Consider the following 21,576-nt stretch of genomic DNA (forward strand, 5'->3'; position numbering starts at 1 on the left):
GTGACTGCTGGTATTGATGATGGAAATTGGTGTGTGTTTATTTTGGCAGAAATGCTGATTTTGATGCTTTGTTGTTTTTTTATCGAATTTTTTGCAGTGTCAGATTTAAAAAAAAAAACTTGATGACCCTGATGACAAAAATGTCACCTCCCAAAACTGTGGTAAAATTATAATATTATTATAATTATTATATATGAATATTTATCCCACTTAAACCAAATAATCTTTTCAAACCACTTAAGTCTGACTACAGAGGTGGACTGGTAATCCAGGCATTTTCCCGGTGGGCCGTCTGACTTTGGGACAGGTACGTTTTTGTGATTTTGTTCTATTAAAAACAGTGAAGATGTGTAAACACATTTGTCTTTAAAGGGTTAAAATCCAAAAGATACAATTAATGTTTGATAAGAATATTTCAGGCTGAAGCACTTTTAAAAGCTTGACTCATTTGAGTGGAATAAAATATTAATATTAAATACACTGCCTGGCCCACTGCATGGGCGATTATCTTTCAGCTGGCAACAAGTTGTTTAACCCCAGCTGATGCAATGAGTAACTTCTCATTTATTAAACAACCATGTTAAAAGACACATCCTGTGGTCGTGGAAAAGATGTTAGTCTGTTTAAGAAGAGTCAAATCATTGGCATGCAAAAAAGGCTTCAGTTTGCTAGGGAGCATAAAGATTGGACTCTGGAGGAATGGAAGAAGGTCATGTGGTCTGATGAGTCCAGACTGACCTTGTTCCAGAGTGATGGGCGCATCAGGGTAAGAAGAGAGGCAGGCAAAGTGATGTACCCATCATGCCTAGTGCCTACTGTACAAGCCTGTGGGGCAGTGCTATGATCTGGGGTTGCTGCAGTTGGTCAGGTCTGGGTTCAGCAACATTATGTGCCCAAAGAATGAGGTCAGCTGACTACCTGAATATACTGAATGACCAGGTTATTCCATCAATGGATTTTTTTCTTCCCTAATGGCACGGGCATATTCCAAGATGACAATGCCAGGATTCATTGGGCTCAAATTGTGAAAGAGTGGTTCAGGGAGCATGAGACATCATTTTCACACATGGATTGGCCATCACAGAGTCCAGACCTTAACCCCATTGAGAATCTTTGGGATGTGCTGGAGAAGGCTTTACGCAGTGGTCAGACTCTCCCATCATCAATATTAAAATTAATGCAACACTGGATGAAAATAAATCTTGTGACATTGCAGAAGCTTATCGAAACAATGCCACAGCAAATGCGTGCTGTAATCAAAGCTAAAGGCGGTCCAATGAAATATTAGAGTGTGTGACCTTTTTTTTGGTGGCGACCTTTTTTTTGGCCAGGCAGTGTGTTTTACAGCTGATTTTAGGGAGCTGTGAAAATATAGGAAAGCAACAAAATCAATGTAATAAGCAAATACTCTTTGAAATGTGTTTTATGGATATATATGTTATATATATATATATATTTTAATAAGAAACAGTGGGGTTGTGTAAACATTCTGGCTTTTAAAGTTTTAAAAAATGGATATGTATATTTCAGGATGAAGTAATTTTAAAGACCGACAGTGCGTTATTTGGATCTGCAAAGATCCAAATAATAAAAATGTACTAAGTTAAAAATAATCCTTACTGTGACTTATCAATGCAATAAGTTTTGGTGTTCCTATAAATAGATAAATCTTTTGCTTTGAGTTAATCCCAATCTGAAAATTAGAGGATAAATATGATGTTTCTGGTCAATGTTACCCCTGTTATGGGGATTGGATTGAAAAACAAAACAAAACAAAACAAAACAAAACAAAACAAAAAAAAACAGTCATGCCTTTATGAGTTAAAATACAGCAATAGCTTTAGTAACTAGTGCAAAAATATATTATGTTTCTTACATTTAAAAATGGTGTGTGTAGTTATCTGTAAGTTAGATGGAAAATGTAAAAAATGTTACACTTGCCCCCGGTCTCCCCTACTTTCTGATCAGAACCAGCGTTAATAGCTTAGGGTTAATTTACTCATGTGTGACGCCCAGGGAAAGGTAATATTTGGTCAACGTTGTACATGCACTACCTCGATCATATTTCTCACAGGCCTGTATGCAGAGAGAGAGAGGGAGAAACAGCTGAAAGTGAGGCCTCCTCCAGGTGATGAGGCCCTAAATGCAGGGCGTTGTCTGTGCAGGAGGTAAGAGCCTGATAACAGAGTCATTTACCATCCCTTCATTCTTCAGATCACAGTAGAGCTGCAGATTTAATCTCAAACTGTTTTCTTATAAAGTGGACCTACAGTCTAATTCTGTTTATTAGAGTATTATCACAGAGATCACTCACCCACTGATCCTCTCTTCAGTGAACCTCACACACCTGGATCTCCTCCTCCACCTGTAGCTGCATGCAGAATCAGACAGTCTGTAGTATGGACTGCAGAGTCTTTACAAGTTTTCGCATCTCGATCGAAAGTTTTTATGATCTGACGGTTATTTGTATATCCGATCGCTCGTTTTCACGTTCAAGTTTCGTCTTCTCCAGAAACTTTAGTTTCACTTCCTAAATTTGAGCAGAGAGGAGAGGGGAGGGAGATAACAGACCTTTAGGAGACGTGATTGGGCCAATCAACTGTAATTATTACACAAACACCCAATGGGCCGCTGCTCCTGCTCTGTGGGCGGTGCTTCGAGAAAAATAAACAATAAATAAATAAATGTCCCAAAGTAAGACGGCCTACCGGGAAAACGTCTGGATTACCAATCCACCTCTGGATTTCAGACTTAAGTCGTTTTTAAAAATTGACTCGTTTTAAGGGGAAAAAATATTAATATATAACAATTTTAATAATAATAATTTCACCACAGTTTTTGAGAAGCTGACATTTTTGTCATCAGGACTTCAAGTGCAAGCTTTTAAAAAAATCTGACAGTGCAAAAAATAAAATAAACAACAAAGCATCAAAATCAGCATTTCTGCCAATCACTGACCAATCTCATGAAAATCACATTAAAATTCCTGATGTGTAAATCAATATTTATCGATATATTTATTTGATTGTATCCAGAATCAACAGCAGCTTTCAATGGGACATACTTCAAAATTCACACCACAAGCACATACGTACATGATCTATAAGTATAATAAACAGAGCAGCAAGGAGACGTTTATTTGATACAGAGAAAGAGGAGAATGATTATGTACGGTTGTTTCTGACCATCCATCACTTTCAGAGTGTTAATTTCTTTCTTTGTAATAGGAGATCTCAGTTATTGTCAAGAATGCCCAAGAGGAATTTCTTCAAATGTCTTCATCGTCCACTCTGATTCAAGGATAACCTAGGGTCATAAAAACAATTACAACTCCATTATAATTCACTTTTATTGAGGGTAAATATCTGTACATCACACAGAGGAATGCATGGAAAAATAAAACAGCAAAAACTGGATTTCTTAAAGTTTGCAGGAATGTCAGAAATAGAGGGTTTATATATTAAAGCATTCCAGCGTCTCAAGATTCCTAACATCAGGAATGTGTTGAAATAATAGAATTAAATGAATCAAACTTTAACAAGAATCTACAGGATTAACATGAATCAAGTTTAGAGTCTAATGACATTCAATTAAATCAATATTACAGCTATTATAGCTAATTAGAACATGAAAATTAAACTGAGAGGAAAATCTGGAGCACGTAAGAAAGCTTAGAGGCAAATCTCTTCAAAAAGAGAAAAATAACAGGATCAATTATAGCAGAACATTTTTACAAAATTAAAATATGACAAAAAGACAGGATGTGTGGATTTTGATTATCCAGAAACATAAACAGAGCCATGTTTATTAGGGGTGACCCGGAATAGTTGGCGATTCGACGATTTGGTTTAGAGGAGTCTGATTGACTATGAACCTCATAGTCGAATGTTATGTAACCAAGATTGTACCATTCTGACTACATGGGGGTGCTGCCAAGCCTGAGTTTCCGTTAGCCAGCATTTGCCGGTAAAAAGGGCGGAAGTCCGGCAGATAAAATCATAACTGGTCAAAATGTCTGGCAGAAAACATGCAAATGACCAGACAAGTAAATACTGAATACCTGCATATCATATTTTGTTTAGCCCAGAAGATATGTTGCGAGAATGCATTAATATAAACTAAAAGTAGCCTTATCTTACTACATCTACTGTCCTGCGGTACTGGGGTTGTTTATCTCCTCAGACGGCAAGCACATAGCTAATTGTGTATGCACGATGACGTCAAAGCAAATCTATCTCTCTGAGCATGCGCAGCACTGCTGGGGACTATGCAGGGAAAGTTTGACCAGAGCTTTCTCGTAAAGCAGAATTTTAATCTAAGTGAGGTTTTCCTGGTTAACCAAAGGCTTAATATCATCAGTGGTATGGAGGGATTTTGAGTTAGTCATCACTGTGAGTAGTGAAGAGGCTGAAATAATAAAAATAAAATAAAAATAAAAATGTGTCCTCTCTCCCGTTTAGCGCAGACTTGTATGTATCGATGTATCACAGAATACCACATTTATGTGCGTTGCTGCTGTTATTGCAGCAAAATAATGTTAAAGCAAATGTCCAGTAGTTGTTCTAAATGGCCAGAATTTTTGAGGACTGCTGGTCATTTTGACCGGGGACAAAAAAAAAAGTCTAGCGGAAACGCTGATACGACGATAAGTCGACTAAAGGCAAAAGCTGACGAATCAGATTCGACTATGAAAATCCTTATTCAAAGACACCTCTAATGTTAAACATATTGTGTAATCTGGAATGTGAACAGAAAGATTTTTGCTGCAGTGTGCAAATGCAAAACTGTGACGGCGTATTAGGGCCACCTAACAAATTAAAAAAACAAGGATGTGTTGATTCTTGAGGGTAGAACGCTCTACATTTCAAGCTTGTTATAAATTTATGAGATACCAAACTCCTAATGTTTGACATTAAAAAGTTGTTAATTTTTAGATTACAAACTAGAAATGTCAAAGTATATAAAGTCATAATTGTATGAAATTATTGAGTTGTAAATTTACAAGAAATGAAACTGAAAACTGGCTGATCAGTGTCGTCTCTTGCCTGCTGTCTGAGTGTTTTCTTCTGAATCCTCCCAGATTACATCAGTGTCTCTTCACAGTCAGTGACCCATCCTTTTTCTACACCTCTTATCCATTCTGGGGTCACTGGGCGAGAGGTGGGGTACGCCGTGGAATGGTCACCAGTCAATCACAGGGCTGACAAAGAGACAAGCAGTCATGCTCACTCACATCTACGGGCAATTTAGAGTCACCAATTAGCCTAACAAGCATGTTTTAGGTCTATGGGAGGAATCTAAGTGTTCTCAATGCGTCCTCATTATTATGAAACATGCTGGTGATGGTGTTGAATAAGGCTCCCATAATAATAATAGTAATAACTTTATTTGTACAGCACCTTTAAAAACAGAGGTTAACAAAGTGCTTTGGCAATAAGCAGAATTACAAAGCATCAAACACAACAGCAAAACATCACAAGAAAGACAAACCCCAACAACAGAAGAACCCATGAAAAACTCGGCCAACAGTGTAATTCCATCATAAAAAACTAGCTGAACAATCTAAGCACAAAAAATTATGTCAATTTAGGAGGACATCAGAAAACCAAGATATGAAACAATTTGTAATAAAAACCCAGAATAATCTAGACCAATCCAGGCAACACAGGAACCAACTACATAAAAGAGACCTAAGGACCAGAAATGTTAAAGCATTTAAAATATTAGGAAGAGACGGAAAGGAATATAAATCAAAATGGTAAGGAGGAGAATAAAAACAGTTAAAATGTGTAGAGATTAATAAGTCAGCATACAAAATTAAAATTCCAGACAGTAAAAGATGTTAATCATGGTAATGATAATAGTCTGGTAAAACCGATATAGCTGTAAAAAGAGAGAGACACAATAAAAGCAGGGGGGCTCTAAAAACCAAGTAAGAGAAGTGCACATATCACAAACATTCAATAAGCATAAAATACAAAGCCGAGAAGAGCAAATAAAGGGGCTTTAAGGTCAGATATGACAGAGAAGTAAAGAAAAGTGATAAAAGATGGGACACAGTAAAAGACAGAAGACGACATCACGTAAAAGCAAGTCTATAAAAATGAAGTGATTTAAAAGATGTCGCTGATTCTGCATGCCTTATCCCCTCATGCAGGTTGTTCCAAAGTCGAGGCGCCCTGACAGAGAAGGCCCTGTCACCTTTAGTCTTAAGCCTCGACCTTGGAATGACCAGGAGGCCCCCGCCGGAGGATCTAAGGCTGCGGCCTGGCTCATAGGGGGTTAAAAGTTCTGTTAGGTAGTTAGGCCCTTCAGTGCTTTTAAAGTGATAAGTAAAATCTTAAAATCAATTCTAAAACGTACAGGGAGCCAGTGTACTAAAATGGGGGTGATGTGATGCTGTCTGTTAAAACCAGTTAGAAGCCTAGCTGCTGCGTTGTGAACTAACTGAGGGTGGGAGAGGGATTTTCGAGCGATGCCGTAGAGGAGAGAGTTACAGTAATCAAGTCTGGAGAAGATGAGTGCATGGATGACTTTTTCACTGATTTATTTTGGCAAAAGTTCTGATGCGGAAGAAACATGACTGGACAACTTTACTGATATGGGTGGCAAAAGTGAGATCTGAATCAAATATTATTCCTAGATTTCTGGCTGTGGGTCTGATGTTTTCTGAGAGGGAACTGAGATTGGACTGGGTGGAGTATTGAATGTTGAAAATAATTATTTCTGATTTTGAGTTACTGAGTTGTAGAAAATTCTGAGCCATCCAGCAGTTGATATAATTCTGTAACAGCAGCTAGGCTTCTAGGGTCCTCAGATCTCAGGGGCAGGTATATCTGTGTGCCGTCTGCATAGCAGTGAACAGAGACCCTATGATTCTGAATGATTTGACCAAGAGGCAGCATATAAATAGAAAATAAAATCGGGCCTAAAACTGAACCTTGTGGTACACCACAGGTAAGAGTAGAGGTAGAGGAGGAGTGGTTACCTATGGTGACCGCAAAGGTTCTCTCTAAAAGATAAGAATAAAACCAGCTAAGACCAGTGTCCCTGATGCCCACCCAGTTTCTAAGATGTTCTATTAAGATACTGTGATCAATGGTATCAAAAGCTGCACTGAGATCTTAAAGAATTAAAATGGCTCCCTCCACTTATTGGTCACCTTGAGGAGGGCCGTCTCAGTGCTGTGACCTGCTCTAAAGCCAGACTGGAATTTCTCAAAGAGGTTGTTGTGAGACATAAAAGATAAAAGCTGTGAAGAAACCACCTTCTCTAAAACCTTGGATAAAAATGGAAGTTTTGAAATTGGTCTAAAATTTCTAAAATCAGAGGGGTTGAGGTTTGGTTTCTTTAAAAAAGGTTGGACCACAGCGTGTTTAAAATCATTTGTGGACTCTGTCAGCCACAGCTGGGGTGTACTGTTTGACCTTTTTTCTTTAAAAGGTGCGACAGAGTCCAGGGCAGATTTACAAGTGTGGTTAAAAAGAGAGACCAGCTCTTCTGTGTTAAAATTTGGGTTAAAGGCAGTTAAAGATGCAGAATCAAAGATCTCCTTAAACCTACCAGCAGACTCTGAATTGAAAACAGGTGCATTTTCATTAAAAGCTGGCTGAAATAAAACCATGTTAAATAAAACCAGTTTGTGGTCCGACACACAGATATCCTTAGTAATAAAACCATCAGGATTAAGACCACTGTCTAAACCAGATCCAGTGTGTGGCCTTTAGAGTGAGTGGGTTCTTGTATTGCCTGGGTGAGATTAAAAGAGTCAAGAGTTTCCATAAAATCAATAGACAGAGATTGAGAAGGACAGCATATATGTATATTAAAATCACCTAAAACAAGAATTCTGTCTTATTTTGAAACAAAATGTGATAAAAACTCTGAAAACTCTTGAATAAAAACACTGCTGGGCCTTGGTTGTCTGTATATTATTATGATTAAAACAGGATCTTTGGATTTAGTAATAAAAGCAAGATGTTCAAATGAATTAAAACTGTTATTCAAAATATGGGAGCATTTAAAAGTGTTCGTATAAATGACAGCAACGCCCCCTCCCCGGCCGGATAGCTGGGGCTGCTGAAGATAGGTAAAATCAGGGGGCGCTGCTTCAATAAGGGGACTGTGGTCTTCTGGGGTCAACTAGGTTTCAGTTAAAATAAAAAGTCTAGGTTATTCTGGGTGATAAAATCATGACATAAAAATGTTTTGTTATTAAGTAATCTAATGTTTAAAAGTCCAAAGTTTGATGGGTTACTGTTAAAAGCTGGGCGGGGTAGCCGAGGTAGCAGTTAGATATGGATTGGAGTGAGTCAGAGGTCTGATGGGTGGTGGGCGAGATTGTCTGATGGTGGCGTGGACTGGAATGAGGGAGTTGGAGACTGTAGGGAGGGGGAAGGAGGGAGTGGTTTAGGTGAGCAGTGAGTTTGGGTGACCAGAGATTATTATGAGGGAGAGGAGTGGTCTTACCTGGGGAGCATGTACTGATGTCTGCAGACTGTCAGATACGTTGTGAGGAGTGGATGGCATATAAAATGTTTGCAGACAGCATTCGGCTAACCCGCCAGTTAGGATGGATCCCATCATTCCTGAATAAAGATTCATGATCCCAGAAAATATCAAAACTGTTAATAAATATAAAATTGTGGGTGGTGCAGGTGGAGTGGAGCCAGGAGTTTAGTGCCAACAGGCGGCTGAAGGGCTCCACTCCGTGGCCGAGTGTGGGTATGATTCCTGAGATAAAAAACAGTCTTTCCTGTGTCCTTTAAAACATTAAAAAGCAACTTAAAATCCTTTTGGTGCACTCTGATTGTCTGCAGGTGGTGTCATTCGTGCCAACGTGAATTACAATCTATGTGACAGAGGGAGGGAGTGAGGGGAGGACGTGCAGGAGTTTGTCTGGGATGACAGGGACAGTCGCTCTGGGGAAGCAGTGAGTGATGGATTTGAGAATTCAAATGTTCCTGGTTATTGAATCTCCAATGATTAAGGTGGTAGAGGGGGTTGGGGGGGTGAGGGGATGTGCGGGGACTTCCGTTGCACCAGGCTGATGGACTCTCGATCCGCGCTGATTCAGGCTGAATCGGTTGGTCGGTGGGCGCAGGCGCAGGGTGGGGAGCAGAGAGGTGTTTGCTTGGGGAGGACACCCTGAGCGTCTGGTGACTGCCTCCCTCAGGATCCTGCGGCGAATCATCCCAGTTGCAGTGGGCCGCCCAGCGCTGGCAGCTCGTGGAGGAGAGGATGCCGAGCTGGAGGCCGCGACAGCCGGAGCCAGGTCCCTCTGTGCAGGTGGCGCTGGAAGTGCCGCAGAGTCGTTGCAGTGGACCGCAGCCTCATCTGCCAGGGACTTGAAGCGGTTGGAGAGGGGGAGCCGAGGTGGTGAGGAGGCTCTCCCTGGAACCGGGTTGGTCCTCCGGCTGCTGTGCGCAACGCGTGCGACACAGAAGTGGGATAAAAAAAACACAATTAAAACATGTCTTAAACTGGTTGAAAATTGCGAAAGATTGCTGCATCTGGCGGAGCTTCAGGCGGCCAGAATCCAAATCTGATGCATGCGCTCCCATAAGAGGGGATTCTATCCAGTCCAATCAGGATATTGTTCTAGTATTCTCTGATGATGATTTCCTCAACTCCTCAGCACGACTCTGTCCAAGAATCTCTATAAAGTCTTTAACCAGCTCTTCTGTGCGTTTCTCTAGATCTCTGTCTTCTGCTGGTTCCAGATGGCAGTCACAGCACATACCCCTCCGCCTATTGCTCCTCCTATCATTGCTCCTGTTCTTCCTTCTATTGCTCCTGTTGCTCCTAATGCTGCTCCTATTACTCCTCCTTTTATTGCTCCAAATCCTGCTTCTATTGCTCCTCTTGTTGCTGCTCCTATTATCGGTGCTATTGCTGCTTTTGCTAATCCTGTTTCTTCTACTAAGTTTGCCCCTATTGTTGCTCCTATTTGTCCCCCTATGTCAGCTCCTAATGCTGCTCCTATTGCTCCCTCAATGGTTCCTCCTGTTCCTTCTGCTATTGCTCCTACTATTGCTCCTCCAATGGCTCCAACTACTGCTCCAACTATTGCTCTTACTGTTTCTGCTTCTCCGTCTCTTTTTGTTGATGCACCTGCTGCTCCTACTGTTGCTCTTGCTGCTCCTGCTGTTGCTCCTCCTATCATCCCTGCAACTGCTGCTCCTATGATTGTTCCTCCTATTGCTGCTCCTATCAATGTCCCAGTTGCTCCTCCTATTGCTGCTATTTTTACTGCTATTTTTGCTGCTATTATTGCTCCTCGTATTGCTCCTTGTGTTACTCCTTGTATTTCTCCTGGTCTTTCTAATTTTGCTTCTCCTAAATCTCTTCCAGTTCCTCCTAGTACTGCTCCGGCTATTCCTCCTCCTACTGCTGCTCCAGTTACTGCTCCTGTTGTGCCTCCTATTGCTGCTCCTATTAATGCTCCACTTACTGCTCCTGTTGTTCCTCCTGTTGCTGCTCCTATCGCTGCACCTATTGGTGCTGCTATTGCTGCTACAGGTGCTACTATAAACGCTGCTCCTGTTGCTAACAATAATCCTATTAACTTTTCCAGTATTTTTCCTTCTATATCTACTCTTACTGCTCTCCCTATTCGTCCCACTACTGTTCCTACTGATGCTCCTCCTACTGCTCCTCCTATTGCTGCTCCTATTGATGCTCCAGTTGCTGCTCCTGTTGCGCCTCCTATTGCTACTCCTATTGCTGCTAATATCGCTGCTACTATGGCTGCTAATACTGCTGCTAATATTCCTACTATTGTTCCCAATATAGCTCCGTCTATAGCTCCTATTATTACTCCTTTTGCTTCTTTTACTGCTGCCACTATTGTTGCTACTATTGCTGCTCCTATTGCTCCTAATATTTTTGCTACTATTTCTAGTATTTTTCCTGATAAAGTATCCTCTAAAACTCCTCTTACTACTCCTATTATTGCTGCTCCTGTTGGCCCTACCATTGTCACTCCTATTGCTCCTACTGTTGCTGCTCCTAATGCTGCTCCTCTTATTGCCTCCACCACAGCCAAGCTTTCTCCCCAAGGGATCAGAGCTGTAAGAAGTCCCACTGCACAGATCCAAAGTCCCAGTCTTCCAGCTGTAAGGCGTTCATCGATGTATTGTCGTACTTCACGGCTGATGTTTCCAAGCTTGCTTACAATCTCTTCCATGGCAGGTCTCTGTCTACTTAACTTGTGAATGAATGAATCTGCATGTTCAGTGTCTTTTAGTGTGATTTGCTCAGACGGATAAAGGGCCTGATCTTGACCTCTGCCCCGTCTTTTAGGGATAGAAGTTTTCCTCTCACCTCTTGGTCTAATGATCAGAGTGAAGTCTGAATTGGTGAAGTTTAGATTTGAATCAGACTCTGATGTTTGTTTTCACCTCTTCATTTCATCTCAGCACGTCTGAAATGAGAATAGATTTAATCAGAAAAAACATTGCAAATATCTCACTCTCACTTTTCAGTCATTATTTGCTGCCAGATATGCTACCTGAACCCCTGAAGAGTTTCTAGGGACATTTTTTACCATTCTGTTTTTATTTTTTATTCATTTTTTTTCTGCCATTTTGGCTGTGTTGAATGAATACAGCTCAAACTTGCCAGAGGATATTCATTTTCATTTCTGTTTTTTTTAGAATTGTGGTCCCAGTTCCTTAAATTAACCTAAAATGGAAAAGCTACACAAAAACCGACACATTTGTTCTTAAAAACAATTTGATTCAATTCGATCCTGCCATAGCCTGAGGGACAACCAGTCTCTTCCCAACAAACACACTAAATTTTATGTATTTTTTTAATTCTTTGTTTTTATTTCTATTATTTTTTAGGATTTATTGTTTTATAATTAATCAGATTTTTTTCATTGCACATTGATTTTTTGTAGAATCATTTAATATGCAAATTTATATTATGTGTAAATATGATTTAATGCCTTTTTATTTTTTTTAAACTGCAGTAACTGATCTGTTCATGCCAATAAAGCAAACTGAAATTGAAATTGACAAATTGAAAAACTAGAAAAGCACTCAGAGCGCACAGACCTCCACCATTAGCCCTAAGATTTCCTTTATAATCCCAGAATCTATTCAGAATACATGATTCTATTTGATGAAATTCCTGATTGAAGACTACTAACTTTCATTTCATGACTGGCAAACATGTGGACTTCTTTGATTTTTATCTTGCAAGCAGGTTCATAAATCACCACTCATATGCATGCATGAGATCCTTTAAAAAATTCCTGGATCCAGACGGTGATCCGGATCACTCCCAAAATACAAATAGTTCTTCCTTATGCCATTTCTGACATTTCCTGAAAATTTCATCAAAATCCATCCATAACTTTTTGAGTTCTGTTGCTAACAGTCAAACTAACTAACAAACCTGCTGATCACATGACCTCCTTGGTGGAGGTGAAATGTCCCATTGAAAACCAGTGAAAATGTCATTTTTGATCCTTCATTTATCTAACATAAACTAATGCTCTATGCTAAATTCTCATTTTGGACTACTAGCTTTCAATTTTAATTTTTATACTTGTCCACCAGATGCGCTACTTTTTTCCCATTCAAAGCATGCTGAAAAAAAATAAAAATAAATAAAAAAGTGTGTGTATGTGTGTGTATTTTGTGAGTTTTTGTGATGTTGTTCTATTAAAAACAGTGGAGATGTGTTAACACACACTTGTCTTTAAAGGGTTAAAATCCAAAAGATACATTTAATGTTGGATAAGAATATTTCAGGCTGAAGCAGTTTTAAAAGATTGACTCATTTAAGTGGAAAAAATATAAACATAAAATATTTTACAGCTTATGTCAGGAAGCTGGTGTTTTTTGTCATTGAGGCCACGAGTGTGAGATTTTTTTTTTTGTTTTAAATCTGACACTTAAGTAAAAATTGCAACGCAACAAAATCAATGTTGCTGCCAATCACTGACCCATCTCTGGGATTAATAAACATAATAAGAAAATACTCCTTGAAATGTATTTCATGGATATATTTTTGTTTATATTTTTTCAGTATGAAGCGGTGGATTTGTGTAAACATGCTGGCCTTTAAAGTTGTAAAAAATGGATATGTACAGTGCTTAAAAAAAATATTAGACCACCCTAACCCTAACCAAAGTAAGGTTTATGCCACAGCTGCCCTAAATTAACAACATTGGTCATTACCAAAATCATTTTTGATGTTTCTGCAATGGTTAATACACCAATATGTAGAAGCTCTTTAACCCAAATGATATTTTTATTGCTAAAATATAATTATTATTGTTATCCATGAATTTTCAAATTTACTGATTTACGAAAAAACTGAAAAAAAAGTAAAGCAAATGAATATTTCTTGATTAATATGTCAAATTATAGTTCTTTACTTCCTGAACAGAAAAATGAGTTTTAGTGGTTGAATGTTATGCTTGATTCATTTCTGACTTCTCAGAGAAGCCCAGTGAGCCGGCTCAAATTTGGGTGAATTCAGTTTGAAATTCCTCATTCCTGTTCAAAATGGTAAAACGTGGAGAGCTGACTGAAAATGAAAGAGTCTGCATTAAAGCACTTCATGATGCTGGATGGTCTCTGAGACAAATATGACAGGTGGTCTAATAAATTTGTTAAGCACTGCATATTTCAGGCTGAAGTAATTTTAAAGACCGACTTCTTTTAAGTGGATAAAAATATATAATATTTTTACAGATGATTTGACAGATGACCAAAAAGTAACTTTAAAATAGAGTTTGGATAATTTTTGAGTCTATAAAGAAATTAATCTAATTATTGAGGTGACTCAGAAGATTTCTCTGTGGGTGCAGAGCAGTTTAGCAGTAGGTGCTGTTTTTGATGTTTGTGTGTATTGCTATGGGATTAGTGACCTAAGGGAAGGTGATCTGATGGTGTTGCTGCAGTGGTGTTGTGATGTGTTGTGGTTGTTGATCAGCTGTCATGTTGGTGTTGATAAAGTAATGTTGCATAGTAGAGTCTTAGAGTGGATTCGGGTCATCTTTGAAAGGGTGTGTTTCATGTGTCTTTGAAGAGGTGAGTGTGTAAAAACATGGCCTCCTGCCTTTGCTGTACTCAAAACAAAAACAGTTGTTGGTGAATATATGCACCTGGCTGAATCCTTAGGCCTTGTCCACACAGAGACGAAAACGATTTCAGTTTTGTTTTAAAAAAGTTTTCCATAAACACAGGATTGTTTCAGGAGATGTCCGCATGAAAGCTGGCATTACAAAAAATAAATAAATAAAAAAAAATACAAGTGCAATCAAATCAATTTTGTTGCTAATCTTTGACCCATCCAGGACTCTCATCAGCACCAAAGCCTCACCTTTGCACTATTAATTTTATGAAATTCACTTCCTGTGTTTTTTCTAGTAAAAAATAAAAAATATCTCAAATAATCAAACTGGCATTTAAAGGGTTAAAATTCTGAGAATAATGAATGTTTGGTAGTTTTGAGCAGGTCTGAAGTTGTTAAATAGATTTATTAAAAAAAATAGAAACAAATATTGATGTATGGTGATTTAATGGTAGTGTTTTGTACGTGTACATTTTTGGCCATGAAGGTGTAAAGAGGGTACAAAATTTATTGAGAGAGTATAAATGACGTGTAAGTGTAAAACATGTTGGATTTCCAAAATTTAACTAAGTTCTTGTAAAAATTCGTGTAAAACTGATGAAATGATCGCAAGTTAAAAAAAAAAAGGTGCAAAAAATGGCTAAAAATGCCCGGGGAGGGCACAAGGGTGAATAAACCACCCTGTGATAAACGTCATTATTTGTTTCCATCGAAGTTCGACGACGTCATTTACGTCCTGATCAGGATCAGCGCGGGAACTTTACGGAGTTTTATCATAAATCTACAAACTAAACAATGTTAGAGGTTAGACGTGATGAGAGATTTTCTGTGCAGCACATTCAGGAGAGAGAAGGAAATAAAGCTGAAAGTGAGGCCTCCTCCAGGTGATGAGGCCTTACGTGCAGGGCGTGTCTGCGTGCAGGAGGTAAGATCCTGATAATGGAGGTATTCACGGTATGGTGAGAGATTTACCATCCCTTCATTCTTCAGATCACAGAAGAGCTGCAGATTTAATCTCACACTGTTTTAGTTTTCTTATAAAGTGGACCTACAGTCTAATTCTGTTTATTAGAGTATTAGAGCTCACTCACCTACTGATCCTCTCCTCATGGTGAACCTCACACACCTGGCTCTCCTCCAGGTGTAGCAGCATGCAGGATCAGACAGTCTGTAGTATGGACTGCAGAGTCTTCACGACTTTTTTGACGGTGATTGGATTAGACGATTGATCTGACGGTTATTTGTATATCCGTTCGATCGTTATCACGCGAAGCTCCTTCTCCTTCTTCTTCTTCTTCTTCTTCTTCTTCTTCTTCTAAAGTTTCCGGCAGTTTGGAGGCATCTTGGCGTGTCCGCGCGAGTTCTGTTTTCTCCACACTTCAGGTTCACTTTCTAAACTGGAGCAGAGAGGGAGGAGAGTGAACGGACTCCTTTAGAGAGGCGTAATTGGGCCAGTCAACTGTCATTAAAAAACAAACAACCAATGGGATGGTGCTTCGAGAAAAATAAATAAATAAATGTCCCAAAGTAAGACGACCCACCGGGAAAATGCCGGGATTACCAGCCCACCTCTGTATTTCAGGCTGAAGTAGTTTTAAAAGATCGACTCGTTTAAGTGGGAAAAATATTGATATATAACAATTATAATAATAATAATATAATTTTACCCAGAGGAATTTCTTCAAACGTCTTCATCCTCCACTCTGATTCAAGGATAACCTAAGGTCATAAAAACAATTACAACTCCATTATAATTCACTTTTATTGAGTGTAAATATCTGTACATCACACAGAGAAATACATGAAAAAATACAACAGCAAAAACTGGATTTCTTAAAGTTTGCAGGAATGTAAGAAATAGAGGGTTTATATATTAAAGCATTTCAGCGTCTCATGATTCCTAACATCAGGAATGTGCTGAAATAGAACTAAATGAATCAAACTTTAATGAGAAACTACAGGATTAACATGAATCATAAGGAAGGAGGGTAAAATCATGCTATCGTCATGCTAAAACAAGTTTAGAGTCTAATGACATTTTTTAAAATCAATATTACAAAGATATCACCAGTTAATACAATAAACAAGGTTTAAAATATAAATATGACTCTAATATTACATTGACAAGGAGCTAATTTGAACATAAAGAAAATTAAACAGAGGAAAATCTGGAGCACGTAAGAAACCTTAGAGGCAAATCTCTTCAGAAAGAGAAAAATAACAGGATCAAGTAAAGCAGAACATTATTACAAAATTAACAGTTGACAAAAAGACAGGATGTGTGGGTTTTGATTGTCCAGAAATACAAACAGAGCTATGGTTGGTTATATTGTGTAATCTGAAATGTGAACAGAGAGGTTTTTGCTGCAACATGCAAATGCAAAACTGTGATGGATTAAACGCTCTACATTTCAAGCTTGTTAAGTTGTAAATTTATGAGATACCAAACTCCTAATGTTTGAGATTATAAAGTTGATCATTTTGAAAATTTACAAGAAAGGAAACTCAATACTGGCTGATCAGTGTCGTCTCTTGCCTGCTGTCTGAGTGTTTCCTTCTGAATCGCCCCAGATTACATCAGTGTCCCCTCATAGTCAGTGGCCCATCCTTGTTCTACGCCTCTTATCCATTCTGGGGTCATTGGGGCAGAGGCGGGGTACGCCCTGGAAAGACCACCAGCCAGTCACAGGGCTGACATACAGAGACAAACCACCAGGCACAGTCACATCTACGGGTAATTTATAAGGCTCCCATAGGAGGGGATTCTATCCAGTCCAGTCCAGGATGTTGTTCTAGTATCTTCTGAGTACGACTCTGTCCAAGAATCTCCAGAAAGTCTTTACCTGCTCTTCTGCTTCTTCTGAACTTTCCTCTAGCTCTCTGTCTTCTGTTGGTTCCAGATGGCAGTCCCAGCACATACCCCTCCTCCTATTGCTCCTCCTATCATTGCTCCTGTTACTGCTCCTGTTCCCCCTTCTACTGCTCCTGTTGCTCCTAATGCTGCTCCTAATGCTGCGCCTGTTACTCCTCCTTTTATTGCTCCAAATCCTGCTTCTATTGCTCCTCTTGTTGCTGCTCCTATCGGTGCCATTACTGCTATTGCTGATCCAGTTTCTTCTCTTATGTTTGCCCCTATTGCTGCTCCTATTTCTCCCCCTATGTCAGCTCCTAATGCTGCTCCTATTGCTCCCTCAACGGTTCCTCCTGATTCTCCTGCTACTGCTCCTACTATTGCTCCTCCAATGGCTCCAACTACTGCTCCAACTATTGCTCTTACTATTTCTGCTTCTCCTTTTGCTTTTTTTGTTGTTGCTCTTGCTGCTCCTGCTGTTGCTCCTCCTATCATCCCTACAACTGCTGCTCCTATGATTGCTCCTCCTATTACTCCTCCTATTGTTGTTCCTCCTATTGCTGCTCCTATTGCTGCTATTTTTGCTGCTATTATTGCTGCTATTATTGCTCCTCGTATTGCTCCTCGTATTGCTCCTTGTATTTCTCCTGGTCTTTCTCCTAAACCTCCTCCTATTCCTCCTAGTGCTGCTCCGGCTATTCCTCCTCCTATTGATGCTCCTATTGATGCTCCACTTACTGCTCCTGTTGTGCCTCCTATTGCTGCTCCTATTGCTGCACCTATTGGTGCTGCTATTGCTGCTCCAGGTATTACTACACTTGCTGTTCCCATTATAACTATTAGTCCAAAAAGCTCTCCAAATTCATCTCCTTCTATATCTACTCTTACTACTCCCCCTACTCCTCCCACAAATGCTCCTCCTATTCCTCCTACTACTGCTCCTACTACTCCTCCTCCTACTGCTGCTCCTATTGTGCCTCCTATTGCTCCTACTGCAGCTACTATTGCTGCTTCTATTGCTGCTAATACTCCTACTATTGTTCCCAAGATAGCTCCCTCTATAGCTCCTCCTAGTACTCTTTTCACTTTTCTTACTGCTGCTACTATTGCTGCTCCTGTTAATACTCCTATTGCTAACACTATTTTTAACTTTGTTTCTGGTATACCTCGTTCTATAATTCCTCTTAATACTCCTACTATTGTTGCTGCTGTTGGCCCTACCATTGTCACTCCTATTGCTCCTACTGTTGCTGCTCCTAATGCTGCTCCTCTTATTGCCTCCACCACAGCCAAGCTTTCTCTCCAAGAGACCAGAGCTGTAAGAAGTCCCACTGCACAGATCCAAAGTCCCAGTCTTCTGACTGTAAGGCGTTTATCGATGTACTTTCGTACTTCATGGCTGATGTTATTGAGCTTTCTCACGATCTCTTCCATGGCAGGTCTCTGTCTACTTAACTTGTGAACGAATGAATCTGAATGTTCAGAGTCTTTAAGTGTGATTCACTCAGACGGACAAAGGGCCCGGTCTTGATGTTCCCCCTTTCTTTTAGGGATGGAAGTTTTCCTCTCACCGTCCAATTTGAATCAGACTCTGATGTTTGTTTTCACCTCTTCATTTCATCTCAGCACATCTGAAATGAGAATAGACTCAATCAGAATAAAACATTGCAAATATCTTACTTTCACTTTTCAATCATTTTGAGTCATGTGTAGTTTCGGTCACTGTAGTCCAACTTATTGCTGCTAGATATGCTACCTTTACCCTTAAGAGATCCTGTGGACACTTTATACCATTCTGTTTTTTTTATTTTCTGCCATTTTAGCTGAGATCAATGAAAATAGTTTAATTTGCCAGAGGATATTAATTTTAAAAACTTTTAGAATTATCATCAAAGTTCCTTAAATTAACCTAAAATAGCTAAGCTACACAAAAACCGACACATTTGATCTTAAGGACCAAAACCGTCCCATTGAAAACCACTGAAAATTCAGTTTTTGATCCCACATTTATCTTAACAGAAACTAATGCATTCCTTTGTGTCAATATTTCATTTTTGGACTACCAGCTTTCAATTTTAATTTTATATTAGCGCTACTTTTACACATTCAAAGCATGCTGCAACATTTCACACTTTTTCCTGTTTTCTGCAAAGGTGCCTTACTACTAAAATGATAAGTGTGTGTCGCTGTTGATGTTGGATAATGATGTGTGTGTGTGTGTGTTAAAAAAATTGTGTGTGTATGTGTATATTTGAATTTTTGTGATTTTGTTGTATCAAAAACAGTCCCCGAGTGTAAACAATGTAGATGTGTAAACATATTGGTCTTTAAAGTGCTAAAAAAAAAAACAAATATGAATAATATTTGATGTGTATATCAGGCTGAAGTAGTTAAAAAAAAAAAAAAACATTATTTTTACAGTTGATTTTAGGAAGCAGGCATTTTTTTTTGTCATAAGGACCATAAATGTGTTTTTTATTTAAATCTGACACTGCAAAATAATAACAATTCATCAAAATCAGTGTTGCTACCAATCACTGACCCATCTCAGGCCCTGATAGAAAATAATCAAATACTCCTTAAAATGTATTTTATTGAAATGTATTTTTGTTTTTCTCAATTAAAAAAAACAGTTGAATTGTGTAAAACATAGTAGCTTTAAAAAAAATCAAATAAATATTTAATATGAATATGTCAGGCTGAGGTAGTTTTCAACGACTAAATAATATTTTTACAGCTGATTTTAGGAAGCTTGCAATTTTTGTCATTAAGACCATGAGTGTGAGGGTTTATTTATTTATTTTTTAAAACTGACACTAGAAAAAATAAAAATGTATCAAAATGAATGTTGCTGCCAATCTCTGACGCATCTCAGGCCCTGATAAAAATAAATAAATAAATATATTTAATAATTCTGGGAATGATTTTGGCCTCAGTTTAATACAAATGCCTATGGTAATGAAATTACAGATGAATACTGGAAAATTTAAAATAAAAAAGCTACTCTGCTTTAATTATCATTCAATAGAGCTGCATGTTTTGACTCTCCTAATCTCATTAGTTAGTGAAACAATTACACCAGCATTTTTTTTTTTTTACTCATGAATAAAAACAAACGAAAAGAAATCAGACATGAATTTGCTGAAAAGGCTGCCATATTAATGTAACTGTGATATCAGTATCAGAGCAAATTAATCATTGGTAACGTTTAATTTTACAATTAAAAACAGGAGTACTCAGTAGTCATGATAATAGTCCTCCTGGTAAAGCCTGGCTTGTACGTAAAATAAATACTTACGTAAGTAAAGTCTGAATTCAGGTCTATTATTTATAATGGAGTAATTTCACGGTATTGTGAGAGGGTTTAACCATCCTTTCAGTCTTCAGATCACAGTGGAGCTGCAGATTTAATCTCACACTGTTTCAGTTTTCTTATAACGGTCTAATCCTGTTTATTAGCCTTTATTATGAGACGTCACAGAGCTGACTCACCCACTGGTCGCTCTCCTCGTGCTCGTGGTGTACCTGTCACACCTGCGTCTCCTCCTCCACCTGTAGCTGCATGCAGTATCAGGCCCTCTATAGTACGGACTGCTAAGTCTTCGTAGGTTTGGCACGTCTGACGTTTGTTCATGTCCAATCAATCGTTGTCACGCCCAAGTTTCTATTTTTCAAGAAACTTTAGTTTCACTTTCTAAGCTGGAGCAGAGAGGAGAGGGGAGGGGAGTAAACACACCTTTAGGATGTGATTGGGCCAGTCAACTGTCATTATAAAACAAACACCCAATGGGCTGCTGCTCCTGCTCTGTGGGGCGGTGCTTAGAGAAAAATAAATAGATCAATCTTACCCAATATATGACGGCCCACCGGGACAATCTCTGGTCTACACCTGTTTGGAGGTCATAAATCAATGAGTAATTTAAAGCTCCGTGTTAATCCATTGTTTGTGAATGTAACAGTTAAAAATGCACATAATTGTTTGATTTCGTTTACAGAAAGATCTTAGAATTGTATTTAATTATGTTTAGTATTTGTGGATTTTAACCCAGTGAGTCATTTCTTTTGCCTATTTTTAGATTGATGTTTCTTCTGGAACTTAAAGGTGCAGTGTGTAATATTTAGCCTAGTAGCATTTAGCTGAACATACTTGGTAAAACAAAGCAATACATTTCTAAGACGGTCTATCTAAATAAGTGTTTAGTCATCTAAATTCAAAAATAGCTATTCTGTAAAAAAAAAACTCAGAATAAACCTTTAATTCATACATAGGGAGGGTCCCCTCCATGGATGCCACCATCTTGGATTTTTACATGTTTCTGTGGTAACATAGAGGAAAAAAGGATAAATAAAGTTCATGATAACAAAAACGGGGGAGGTCAGACTTGTATTATGTATGGTAAAAAGAGTCATAACCAGAAAAAACTAAGGCACACTGTGTTGAAAAAGTTAAAAAGCCTTTGATAAACGGGCTAAAGCGCCGACGTGTTTCAACTCACAAAGTCTTCATCAGGGCATTTATAAACAAAATGACTGTCCACAGATTTTCAAGGCTGTGGCAGCTGCCTTGCAATCAGTCAACTGCTTTTCAGGTGCAGTGAAAAAAGTGGGTGTGTACTCTTAATTGGTGCACT

At 38.7% G+C, this 21,576-nt stretch overlaps 2 protein-coding genes across 2 annotated transcripts; both read right to left on the bottom strand.

Moving 5' to 3' along the window:
- Positions 1-5,433: 5,433 nt before the first annotated feature.
- Positions 5,434-15,433, bottom strand: LOC121524860 (glycine-rich cell wall structural protein-like). The gene is made up of 2 exons (XM_041810392.1): positions 15,186-15,433; positions 5,434-11,425 (listed from the first exon to the last, which is right to left on the bottom strand). The coding sequence occupies exon 2, from the start codon at positions 11,186-11,188 to the stop codon at positions 9,695-9,697; it is 1,494 nt and encodes a 497-aa protein (XP_041666326.1). The 5' UTR covers positions 11,189-11,425; positions 15,186-15,433; the 3' UTR covers positions 5,434-9,694.
- Positions 15,434-15,871: 438 nt separating this feature from the next.
- Positions 15,872-21,193, bottom strand: LOC121524717 (glycine-rich cell wall structural protein-like). The gene is made up of 3 exons (XM_041810198.1): positions 20,794-21,193; positions 20,438-20,644; positions 15,872-18,576 (listed from the first exon to the last, which is right to left on the bottom strand). Exon 3 carries the CDS (start codon positions 18,377-18,379, stop codon positions 16,967-16,969), a length of 1,413 nt encoding a protein of 470 aa, XP_041666132.1. The 5' UTR covers positions 18,380-18,576; positions 20,438-20,644; positions 20,794-21,193; the 3' UTR covers positions 15,872-16,966.
- Between the last annotated feature and the right edge of the window lie 383 nt (positions 21,194-21,576).

This window comes from Cheilinus undulatus, linkage group 17 (assembly GCF_018320785.1).
Source record: "Cheilinus undulatus linkage group 17, ASM1832078v1, whole genome shotgun sequence".
Taxonomy (NCBI): domain Eukaryota; kingdom Metazoa; phylum Chordata; class Actinopteri; order Labriformes; family Labridae; genus Cheilinus; species Cheilinus undulatus.

Coding starts and splice junctions, on each gene's coding strand:
- LOC121524860 (XM_041810392.1), bottom strand. CDS start 11,188: ATGGAAGAGATTGTAAGCAAGCTTGGAAACATCAGCCGTGAAGTACGA.
- LOC121524717 (XM_041810198.1), bottom strand. CDS start 18,379: ATGGAAGAGATCGTGAGAAAGCTCAATAACATCAGCCATGAAGTACGA.